The sequence below is a fragment of the Acanthisitta chloris genome, unplaced genomic scaffold (genome assembly GCF_000695815.1).
Source record: "Acanthisitta chloris isolate BGI_N310 unplaced genomic scaffold, ASM69581v1 scaffold3454, whole genome shotgun sequence".
Lineage (NCBI taxonomy): Eukaryota > Metazoa > Chordata > Aves > Passeriformes > Acanthisittidae > Acanthisitta > Acanthisitta chloris.
In genome coordinates, this window is record NW_008667621.1 from 67,149 (window position 1) to 79,664 (window position 12,516).

Here is a 12,516-nt window from a genome sequence, read left to right on the forward strand (position 1 = left end):
AGAGAGGGAAGAGAATTATTTGAATATATTGAGCAAAGCAGTTTCACAGTTAAAACATATGAATTTTCTAGCAGAAAGAACAGAAGGTAATCTGTTTATTAAAAAACCAGTTAACCTGCAAATTATTTAAATCAAGGTGAAATATTTCCAGTTTATACAATCTGAAGTCTATAACTATTTCACTGAACCATAAATTACTTTTTTCAGTCATAAAATTAAAATTTGAGGCTGCTTTTCACTTCCTTTCCTATTTCAATAAAAAAAAAATTAAGAAAGAAACAATCTGCTTATTGCTTGCCTTAATTCCATAAAGCTAAACTTTTTAAGAAAGAAACTTATTCCTTGCCTTAATTCCATAAAGCTAAACTTGTAATCAGAAGTTTGATCACCTGAGGCTTTTGGTGACATCAGCCAACAAACTTTTAGAGAGGAAGCCTGTCAAGTTCACTGCCTTGCATTTTTTAAAAGGCATGAAGAAAAAAATCAGTTATAAAGACTGATAAAGTTTCTTCTCTGCTCCCTTCTCTCCTTTTTATAGCTACACTGGCATCTTAATTGGGCTTGACCAGTATTCTATCCTACTGTAGTAACTGCTGTCTATCTAGCAGAGTAAGTCTTCCCTACAGGTAGCCTCACATCTAACACATTGCTTCTTGATCTTATTAGTTTTTAAGTTCAGATTTGGATAGCATAATGTTATGAGAACAGTCTTCCAGTTCACTGAACCATGAGAAGGCTTTGAGGCTCACCATGCTCTTTTCCTGCCAGTGAGAGATCAACCAGCATAGAAGAAGTTAGCAACATTTTCAAGAAGATTAAATATATTATGTTTGGCTAAGTATAGTCCTTGTATCTTCCGTTACAGTCAGATTTTCCTCTTCACCAAGGTCTTAGTTTTGACCACCACTAGACCTCAAATGAAATTTAGGTTTTACAGTATTTTTCAAATCTGTCACTTTCATGGCAAAACTGAAGGTCAAAAGAAATTTTAGGGTGACTAAGGGAAAGGGAAAGGTAGGAAACTGGTATATTTCTTCTGGAAAGTCAGGAGTTCATTTTTAACTTGTGTGATTCATCTGCAAAACAAGCCTCCAAACTTTGATTTCAATTGCTACCAACTAAAACCAAGGCTGCTTCTTCAATTCTCTCAGAAAAAGCAGATACTGAAATTCCAAACAAATATGGCATCTGTTTTCTAACTTAACCAATGCCAGAAGCAGCACCAGAATTTCAGCCTTCTATTTCACTGGGGATACTAGTATATCTTTCAAGTTGCCATATTTTCCTTCCAAGTTGAAGTTTTAAATAAAATCAAAAGACATAGCTGTTAGGAAATGTTAAAACACTGCAAAAAAAACACAGTGTGCCTGATTTATTGACAGCTGTGAGCTCCAACACACAGAATTCAGCAACTGAAGCATACTTATGAGAATACTTATGCTAATAAATCCACATTGTTTGTTATACACTGCCTCACCAACAGAAATTCTTGTCGATTAGTTAAGATTTCTCAAATTAAGAAGCATAAGTGATGACACCCCTCCCCCCTCACTTTGTACATGTCAATACATTTGCACATAGTCTAATGTTTTAGCCTTACCAGTACTGTCATCATAAACAACGGTAACGGTTTTCCACTTGAAGAACTGCACAAGGTCGAGGATGGCACGGCTGAGTGAAGAGAAATCTGGATAGAGGCTGACATAGAAGGAGTCCTTGTTGTCTGACACCTGATGTTTCCAGCGGGTCTGGATATGTGGGACACCCAAAGCGTTGCAGATGGATTGCACAGCATTGGCTGAGGAGCTGTGGGAGGGTCCAAAGATGGCAGCCACCCCAAGGGACAGCTGATCGCAGGCTGAAGAGGAGACAGAAGTCTGTCAATGATGAGAGGAAAGAAGGCAGTGTGCCAGAAGGTATCGTACAATTCACATTAAACAAAAGGCACTCCATGAAATACAACCATATTGCTGACAGAGCTCCCTTCTTGTGTAACACCTCCACTTACAGATTTCAACTTCAGAATACATTTCCAAGCTTTCATTAAGTGTTGCTATTCATCAGTTTGTAACATCTAAAGAGCACTCGGTTATGTTTAATAAACACTTCTATGTCAGAGGAAGTCACAAAGGCCAGTGATTGTGTATCTTTTAAAAAGCACAGACAAGAAAGGAGATTTATGCTTAGCTGCGATTGTGTATCTTTTCAAAAGCACTGACAAGAAAGGAGATTTATGCTTAGCTGCATCTTACATTTGGAAAAGGGCCATATGGGAGAATATTCTAGTCTAGGCTGTTCAAGCGTTAACTTCTTCCTCAATCAATCAGCACTATTTCTACTGAGATCCCAATTACTCAGAAATTGTACATGTTAAGTAGATTCTAGTCAATTATCAGGTACAAGATAAATTTCATGGAAATGGACATTTGAATTTCTGTCTCTGAAAGTAGCCATGTTGACTAGTAAAATTTAAAGGCCCATATTTTCCCTAGAGTGAAATTGCTATCTGCTAGTGAAAGAAAAATGTCAATGTCCCTTCTTAAACACTGGAAATGCTCAGTTTGGCTACACTTGCATTAGTATATAAAAGTGACTCTGAGAGTCACCAACATGATACTGCTGCATTCAAGAGGCTAATCTCTGCTTTCTGATACAGGTTGGCCCTACCTATTCTGTTCATTAGAAATCTCTAGTCTGTGTTATCTCCCACAGCATACTGCACCATCTGCTTGGGGAATATTAGTTAGCCAAAAACAAGGCAGGAAAAGTAGTCAAGACTGAGGGACAGTATTTTAGCCCATGTTGTTCAACATTTATGAACATGCAGTTCTGAAAAACAACAGATTCTGTCTTCTAAGAAAACAACTTGTTCAGTAGAGGGAAGTAATGAAAAGTATCTGCCTAATCCAAACTTGATGCAAGTATTTGTATGTGGTTTGATTAATTAATACTGTTACTCCACCATCAATATTCCTGACAGCTGAGGAAACAAGAAGTAGAAACACATCTTGCCGCATCACTTTTCTCAGCAATTCAAAATTAATTGTTTTGCTGTGCATATTCTTTTCAACTTGAGGAAAATATTGCTAAGTCTTTCAAGAACATTTCAAAACTATGCTGGCACACCTTCTTATTCCTGCAGAACATCCATGGTTTAAATGAACTTCTCATACACACAGGAGCTCCATTGCTATTCGGTGTGTCGCCTAAATGACTAGCTTGATAAAAAAACATTTATGCTAATATTGCCCTTCCTAAGAGTAATCAACAAGCTTTATGCAAATGTCAGTAAATGGGATCACTAACAACAGCAATAGCTACCAGATGGCTTTTCAATGGGCTTTTTTTTCCCCCGTTTCGGAGATTTGAATAATGCAATGCTTTCACACGTGATTTAATATGGCACTGGCTCTATCAGATGCATAGCAATTTTTCTAGCACATCAAGGAATATTTTGTTGTATTTACATTACTCTTCTATGAAACAGAGTCTTGGAAATACCATCTTGCCTTCAGGTTGCTCTTTCATATAGTACCTGTAAAAACCCGTTAATGTTTCATCATCTATATTCAACTTCAAAAGTATGTGTTACTAAAAAGTCTAAACAGGCTATTTTTGATGCAGCACCTGCCTGCTCACTAATGGACATAATCATGAACCACAAAAATGAGTCAAATGCTTAAACCTCATTGTTAAAACTCTGCTTTGGAGCCATCATAATAAAATGAACCATTTTATGTTAACCTTTAGCCTTTGATTCTGAACTAAAGCACCTGTGAGCTCAAATGTAGTTGGCTGTATTGTGAATTGATGAAGCAAAAAGCTATTAGCACTGGAAGATTACACAGATTTTGATATAGCCAACCAGTTACAAATAGAGAGTTGCATTATCATCCACGATGCAAGTGGGGAAAAATATCTATACAATCTATTCAATAGATCTAATCAATACCATGTTGCCATTCTAACATCAACTATTCCAGTTGGACAAGAATTAGTAACATATTAGGGCTAGCAAACCCCAAGTAAGGGCTAAAAGTAGTTGCATTGTCTTAGGAAAGGGTTACAGAATAAAAGATCTCAGAAGAAACTTCTCTGCTCTCTACATCCTCCCTCAGGAACAGGGAGAAACTGCCCCATAAGATTCCACAAGTCAACATGTGCTGGACTGAGGGAGCAGTTGAGTTTGGAAGGTGACAAGGAAAGGAGAATGAAGGAGGCAGAATTAAGGATCAGCCCATTTATTCACTGTCAGCTGAGATGGAAAGGAAGGAGTAGTTTCTCTCAAAACTGGTTTAATCCATCATCCAAAACACTAGAATAAAAACTGAAAAATACAATGTTAAAAGTTTTTGCCTCTCTCTTTTACCACACACTCTCCTCTGCAAAGAAACCATCTTGCTAGGCATAGTTATTTAGCCTGTAACATTTTTCATAAGTCAAAGCATCTTTCAATGACAAAAATGTGTGTATTTCTGTACAAATGGATACTGTGTCTTTTCATACCTAACAATAAACCTCTATATTAGAATTGTTACTTTGTCAAACAAACAGATAAACAGGTTAGCAAGATTAACTCTGTACGTTATAGCAAGTGAGAAAACAATTTCTCAGGAGTTTTAAATTGAATTTTTTAATCAGCATTATGTTCCACTTTTAAGATACATTTCATCATGTCACGGCAGCTTTTCCCTATGTATCATTTCTAATGTTGCATCAAACATTTTTATTCATCTTAGCTGACTATAACAGCAAAAATCCCTTATTATATTAAGCTTTCAGGCTCCAACACTTGGGAGAGGCATGCTGGGAAAAGATCATTTGGCAGATTTAGGCTAGAAACCTGTCACAAGAAACACAGGCTGACCTCCAATTCCTTCACCCTGCTTAATCTCTTTTTAAGGAAAATGTTCATATGAAATTAGCTCTTTGATTTATAAAAACCTGTTTCTTAAGAACATGCAATACTGTTTATACTGTCTAGGATATGACAATGATGTAGAACACATTGTGACTGTTGTCATTGACTTGAATGCAAAGTAATCTGAAAACCTGGATTTTTTGAGAATCAAAGATTTGAAAATTTAGGAATAATGCTCAAAATTAATTTTAACTTTCAATTTTTCTTTAACTGAATCATTTATAGTGAGGAGAAAACAGCTGAACCCAGGCCTAGAGATTCACCTGACAAAGATATTCTTAAGCACAGACTTAATATTTAGGATGTTTTTTATGCCATGTTGATGTATGATGCACAAAATTGCAACTACTTCCCTTTTGAAGTCCACACATGATTAATGATATAAAGGTGTTTGTGGAAATGCACTTAAAGTGATTGAATGCTTAAAATTGATTCCAGGTTCACTACAATTTGAGGGAACTTGGCATTTTGCTGGATAAAGTCTGGAGATAGCATTTACTCACTCCAAAGGAGCTGGTCTCAAAAACACCCTAGTCACAATGTTCAGCAAAATTTATTTCAGATTTTAAATATTTAAGGAAATAGATTTTAGATAGGGTCAGGTGACAACATAGTTTTTAAGCAGTTACCATTACAGCCTTCAACAAAGCAGTTCTTCAGTGTCAGCCACAATAATGCCACAGTCTCTTTGCATATGATTTCAGTGGATAGACATTTTTTTTCAGGTAGGTAAACTAAGTAAGTCTTAGCTCCCCATTAAAAAAATTAATTATGCAAAAGGTTACCTTTTTTGGATGCTTCAAAACTGTCATAGAGATTTATCTTTTGGGTGTCATATGTTAATGTGGTGTTTGGCAGAAGAGTTCTGTTTCTGTTGATTGTGTTCACAGCAAATCTGAAGGCTAATTCTTCTGCTCCCATTGGACCAGATTCCACACACTCAAAAATGCCTCCTGGTAGTGGGAGAAAAAAGAAAGAACAAAACAAACCACTAGTAAGCGAAAAGGGCATAAAATAATGTCTTTAATCATCCTTTTGGAAAAGATTCATCAGCTCAAAATATTTAGTTTAACAAACCTGATAGAGTGCAACTCACAATTTTGGTGAGAGTTGAATCAAACAATAACCCAGCAACAAATCAAAAGGAACTTGAGGAAAACCTGTTGGTTTTTTTTTTTTTTTCATACAATATTCACTCTAATAAACAAATCAAAAGGAACTCGAGGAAAACCTGTTGGGGTTTTTTTTCATACAATATTCACTCTAATACTGTGAATTTTAAAAAGTGTGGCAAAATACACTAACAACACTATTTAGAAGCAAAATAGAAGAGGGATGAAGAATATTTAATTATTATTTTGCATAGTTAAACTCAAAATGAATACATGTACCTCTTCCAGATCTAGCACCAACTCTGTGTGTGTGGCAGGTGGAAGGGAGATTTCTGGATTTTTGCTTTCTGCTGTTCTAGGCTTACAAAACATCTATAGTGAACTGAACAGTTCACTGGAAATACAACATACAAAGGAGCATGGAACTGGAATGCTTAAAACTCCCTCCAGAAATGAAGATGTATAGATATTTTAGCATGACTCTTTACCTGAACTGATAAATATGTTGAACAAAAGGTTGAAATTCTGCTCTTTTGTCCTCAGCTGCAGGTAGATGTTAACCTCATTCTCTGCAAACACAGGAACCTAAACAACTATGCCCTGCATAACCTCTCTGATGCAATGAAAACATCCCAAAACAAGGCAGATTACCAGAGAAGGACATTCTCTGAATAGCAGACAACTTCTAGAACACATCTGAGCCAGTTTTAATCTTAAATGAAGCAAATGCCTTTGTGAACCAGTGCTGTGTTTCAGCTTTTCTCATTAATGAGATATCACTGCCTGTGAAATGTGAATTTATACATGCATTGGGGTAATATCATTTATTCTTGGATCTGGGGATGCCAAGGATACCTGCAACAATAAAAGTAATTTCAAGATATTCCCTTCCTGTGATGACATGGAATGCCTGAGAAAAATGATCAGCATCCTTATGGTGTCTTCAGTCCTCATGCTAACAGCATCTGTCACTGCTAATGACAGCCAATGGCCATCATCTCAGGATCACTAATTATGAGCCAGGCACTGTGCTTCTGCAAGAAACAAGATTCATTTGCTCTGTCCTAGCTTGTATGTATTTATTTTCAAAGCAATGGGGAAATCTGACTTTGTATTGTCTGAAACAAAATTTATTCAACACGACTTTCTCAGCAAGAAGCTCTCAGGATCTGAATTTAGAGTGACTGAGTCCAACTGAACTTCACAAACTGCAGTCAGTTTGTAATCAGTTTTGTGAGCAACCAAGTAGATAAACTGATTCTAAAGCAAAAAGACTGTGTGCTTAATATAATGTCATCATTTAATACTGATGGTATTAAATATAAAAGGCTTTTTGCTTTTGCAAATCTCCTGCCTTTTACAAGGCATGTCTCAATACAGAATGGTGGTGTTTATTGTTTTTCTCCAAAAGAGCCCTTAAATTCCTGGTGAGAGCTCTAGAGGCAGATGCTCATATATTAATTTAAAAGCACAAGCCCTAGCCACTGAGATAAGATGTGACTAATAATTACTTAAACATTTCTTATTTAAAACTGGGTATGAGGCAGTGATGAGAAAGGCAGACTCTTAAGAAAAATTAGCTGTCTAGGGAAAGGATCCAACTGAACACAGAATGTATATATAACCAGTAACCAATATTAATAATACTTCACAAGTTAAAGCAAAAGAAACTTGGATAACACTCAGGTAAATATAAGACTATTAGAATTCAACCTGTGACACAGGAAGATAATATTTTGATTTGGGGAAAATATTTTAAAATTCCTGTAGAAATCTAAAATTAATTAATAAATTGAAAGTATAGATATTCAGAGACAAAAAAAATACATTTCCATAAACATAATAAAAATTCCTGTAGAAATCTAAAAATTAATTAATAAGTTAAAAGAGAAAAAAAAATACATTTCCATAAACATAATGAAATTTAAGATCGATTTCATAGGCTTTCCTAAGGCATCTGGAAGGCAGTTATTCAAATATATTTGAATAAACTAGTATCAAAACAAACAGTTATGAAAAAACACAAAAATATATCCTGATCTGCAATGGATTAATAAAGAGAAATAAACATTACAATATCTTTCCTCTCCTGAAGTTTTTGTGATAAAAAATTTCTTCTGCAATTCCAATGTGTCTGAAGCTCAATAAAATCTTCCTTCTTTACGCCTGCATTATTCATTCTGCTGATTTCTAAATTCTAGAGATAAGGAATTCCTTGTCAAAGATTCAGCCACTGCTCTCAGCAGAAGAAAGAAATGAAATTTTATTTTGACCTCTCATATCTAGGCAATTCCTAAGGTCAGTGACAGTCCATCACATAGCAAGACAATTTATGAGGACGACAAAGCCTCCATTTCTGATGAGTGGCACTGATGTGTAATTTCCCACATACACCATCCTGTGGTTTCTTCCCTTACTCACACTTTCCCTGTCCCTGTGATAAATGTATCCCCTGAAAAGCTAGCAGTGTATGGTCTGCCTGTTTCAGGGTATATTTCCATTCCTAAGGAAAACAGAGGTAGAATAACCTGTTTCTGTTGTTCTATGAATAGGGTATTTTGCTAGGAGGAAGCAAAACATATCTTCTGATTCCTGCTCCTGAATATTTTCACATTTTACACTAGCTAGACACTGAATTAAAAACAAGAACCCTAGAGGAATATAAATGAGATCATATATTTGAAGTTTCCTAGATGTTTTTAACCTGTAGGTTGTCAAACTTCCACTAGGTCCCTTTCATTTCAGTTTTATGCTACTTCTGCATCTGTCTGCTCAAGCAGCAAGTGAGGAGCATTCCATAGTTCAGTATATTGGATGCTGGCAGGTATAGGTTCATCTTAACCTTTACACTAAGACACTCTAATTAACAGGTTCCCAAAAGAGTGGCATGTCCAACTCATATGCAAAATGACTGAAAATGCCAGGCTCCTCAGTAGTAAATACAGCTGCCAGCTTTAGCCAACCTAATGTTCCACATGCGACACCACCATTTCTAAACTGAACATCTAAGCAGTTTAAATTGGATTCACACAGTAAGCAGAACAGGAGCTTAGGCAGACAGACATCTGCATTCTGACTATCAGAAAAATCAGATCCTCACTCTCCAGATGGAGAGATCTCCTAAGTGTGCTTGGAAGTCTATGCATCAAATATTTCCAGGATGCTCAGCAAAGACTCGTGAGTTCAGGCATTGACAGGAATGGAAAAATTTTAAATGGTGTTTTTTCCACTGCTGCATAAGATGTAAGCAGATATTTGGTAACTTTAAACTGTCTTGGCCTTACCATTATGTTCCTATATTTGTTGTTGATTACCTAAATAATAGCAAAAAAATCCACCCCAACTTGGAGTATTTTTAAAGATAACTTTGTGTAAATCAACTGGCTTAATATCAGGAGACAAGTCACAAAACACATTGCATTATTTTTTATAAAATAGGAAAATAATATAAAGCTTTGTCTTTCCACTTCAGGTACACTCAATTATAAAGGGATAGTGGTATCCAGAAGCTGTTATAGCATAGTGTCATGTTGTTCCCTTCCAAGCAGGCTGTTCTTTACAGCTGCTGTACTTTGTATTCCAGATAGCCTTATTAATAATCAAATTGAGGAATGCACTGCATGCTTGCAGATAAGCAGATGGAAGAGTCATAAATCTTGCCATTGATATGTGGACAAGCAGCTAAGCCAATGCCTATCTCTCTTCAACAGCTTGAAAAACAGAGGTGTTGGGATTCATCTTATTTTCAGCAGAGTTTATAGACCCGTGATAGGTAGAAACATCAGTTCTCAGATACAAGCAGTAGCAGATCCTGTAGAAAATGACTGGAATTTCACTGCTACATCAAAAGAGGCAGAAACTTAAAAGTATTAATAAAATGTGCATAAAAGTCTTAGCTTGCTTTAATGGTTTCATATACAACTTTCTCATTTACCATATTGTGGTGGTTTAACTCCAGCCAGTAGCCAGGTACAACACAGCCACTCACTCACTCCCCCATCAGTGGGATGAGGGCAAGAAACAGAAGGGTAATGGCTAGAAACTCATGGGTCAAGACAAAGACAGTTGAATAAGGAAAGCAAAAGCCACATGCATAAGCAAAGCAAAACAAGAAATTCATTCACTGCTTCACACGGGCAGGAGGTGTTCAGCATCTCCAGGAGAGCAGGGCTATGTAACACTTACTTGGGAAGACAAACACCATCCAAACATCCCCCATTCCTCCTTCTTTCCCCCACTTTATATACTGAGCATGATGTCCTATGGTATGGAATATCCCTTTGGTCAGTTTGGGTCACCTGTCCCAGCTGTGTCTCCTCCCAATCTCCCATGCAGCCCCAACTCCCTTCCCAGTGTGGCAGTGAGGAATGCAGTAAAGGCTTTGACTCTGTGTGAGCTCTGCTCAGCAATAACAAAAACATCTCTACATAATCAGCCATGTGTTCTGCACAAATCCAAAACCTAGCCACATACTAGCCACTGTGAAGAAAGCTCTGCCCCAGCCAAAACCAGCACAAGTGTTAATGATAAGTTGGTCTCTGCCCTATAATAGTAAGTCTAGGGAATATTGCTCAGTCTGTAGCTCATCAAGTTTTATTGGCTGTGTACAGTACGTGACTGTTGTATAGCTGAGCAGTTCATGTTTTTACTGCCAGAACAATCAGCTAGCAAAAGGTCACTAGATTTTTAGTAGTGATCAGCACCTGAACAATCATGGTGATGCAGAATAATTAAGACAGAAAAATCCAAGCCAGATATCCAAGAGCAACTGAAAACCATCCTATATAGTGTCTTTGCAGGGATTTACTAATAAATTCACATGAAGTTGTACAGGAATTAAATTATTTTTTTTCTTCTTCCTCATCTCAGAACAATACTTTGAATCTAAGATAACTATGATGCCCAGATCTAATCCTGATGTGACAAACAGATATCTCCTCTTTCAACTTCTTCCCATTCAGAAAACATGAACTCTTAGTCTTTGTTTAATTAACCAGGACGTTTGGGAGAAGGGAGTAACTGGTATCTGTGACAAACAACTTCTGTCAGGTAAAATATGTTTATATCTGACATGGTCTAGTTTGGAAATTGGCCATTTGGTAATCAGAGCCAACAATTATATAAAGAGATACTATATGGAGATGATAGTAAGTCAAAAGCATATGAGAGTTCAATGTATGGGAGCACTATTGACATTTCCAGAGATGGAAGTGATGGCTTTTTGGAAGTGTGAATGGACTACACTTCTCCAAATACAGGCATAGCCCGAAGGCAGTAAAGAGGCTCATCCAAAAAAAACCCACAATATTGCTGGCATGGCATGTATGGTACTGGGAGCTGGAGGCATAGTAGGTGCTGTGCCACAGTGACTGATCACAGCTGCTGGCTGAAGGTATTTTAGCCCTAATCAAGTGTGCTATGCACCATATCGATAATCCTGTTTCAGATTCTGTTATGGGTTTGAAAGTTATAGAGGTGGTTCAAAGGCTTCCTTAAAGGCTGACAGCTTAGACTTTTGCTTCCTCTAAATACAGAACAAAATTACATCTTAGCCACTTATTTCTGTCTGGAACAGGATTTAAGAAATTGAATCACTTTCAATCAAGATATTAAAAGCAAATGAAAAATTTTCTTCCTTACAATATTTTCCACAAAGTAATAGACTTTATGGAATTATATCAACTTAGAATACAGTAGTGTGAATATGGACTACACCATGTTTTGTTATCCCTTTTCAAAATTATATTGAAAGCTTTCTGAATCTCACAACAGGAAAAAAAATTAAAATTATCATTAGGCAAAGAAATTGCTGCTTATTTGACTTTGAAGTTGTTTTTATGTGGATAAACCACTGTGGGAAAATACAGCACACTTCAGCCATGTCTTTTATCCATACCAGGTGTGCATAGGGTTTGGAGGAGGGAAGTAGGACCTGGAATTTCTGGGGTTTACTTCCATTGCCACTGATTTCCTGCATGACTTAGGACAATAAGTTTTTCTAAAAATAAATATCTCATCCCAAAATACCTCAACATTACAACATAGGCACAACTGCTGGAAGATCTAACATGTTTTGAAATGAAATATAATTTCTGTTAAAAGCATTTGTGGAATCAGCATATGAAGGCAGGATCACAATGTTGCAAATTTTGCACTATAAAATGCATAGAACTATTAGCTTCAGCATCTAAGTTACCTTTTGATTGCTATTTTAGGGTACTTGCATGAAACTGGCAATTTTAAGGCATGTTCCTCCTAAAAGGATTTGAATTATCCACCGATTTAAAACAAATAAAACTGCATATTTTCTCATTATACAACAAGTAAGGGGCTAAATAACCAGTCAATGTTAGGTTTATACTCTTGATGTTAAACTAAACATCAAAACAGAAAGAGTTTGGGCTATTTTATTTAAATGTGAGGATAAGAGTACTGGAGCATCTCCCCAAAGAAGACAGGCTGAGGGAGTTGGGGCTGTTCATC

General features: G+C 36.5%; 1 protein-coding gene across 1 annotated transcript in view; it reads right to left on the reverse strand.

The window, feature by feature from the left end:
* LOC103800195 (glutamate receptor ionotropic, kainate 2-like) overlaps positions 1-12,516 on the reverse strand; it is a gene marked incomplete at its 3' end in the record, with an annotated part of 157,252 nt that overhangs the window by 28,748 nt on the left and 115,988 nt on the right. The window contains exons 2-3 of the mRNA XM_009072566.1: positions 5,707-5,874; positions 1,601-1,858 (exon numbers count right to left, since the gene is read on the reverse strand). Of these exons, the coding sequence (XP_009070814.1) occupies positions 1,601-1,858; positions 5,707-5,874 (426 nt within the window). The remainder of the gene's footprint in view (positions 1-1,600; positions 1,859-5,706; positions 5,875-12,516) is intronic.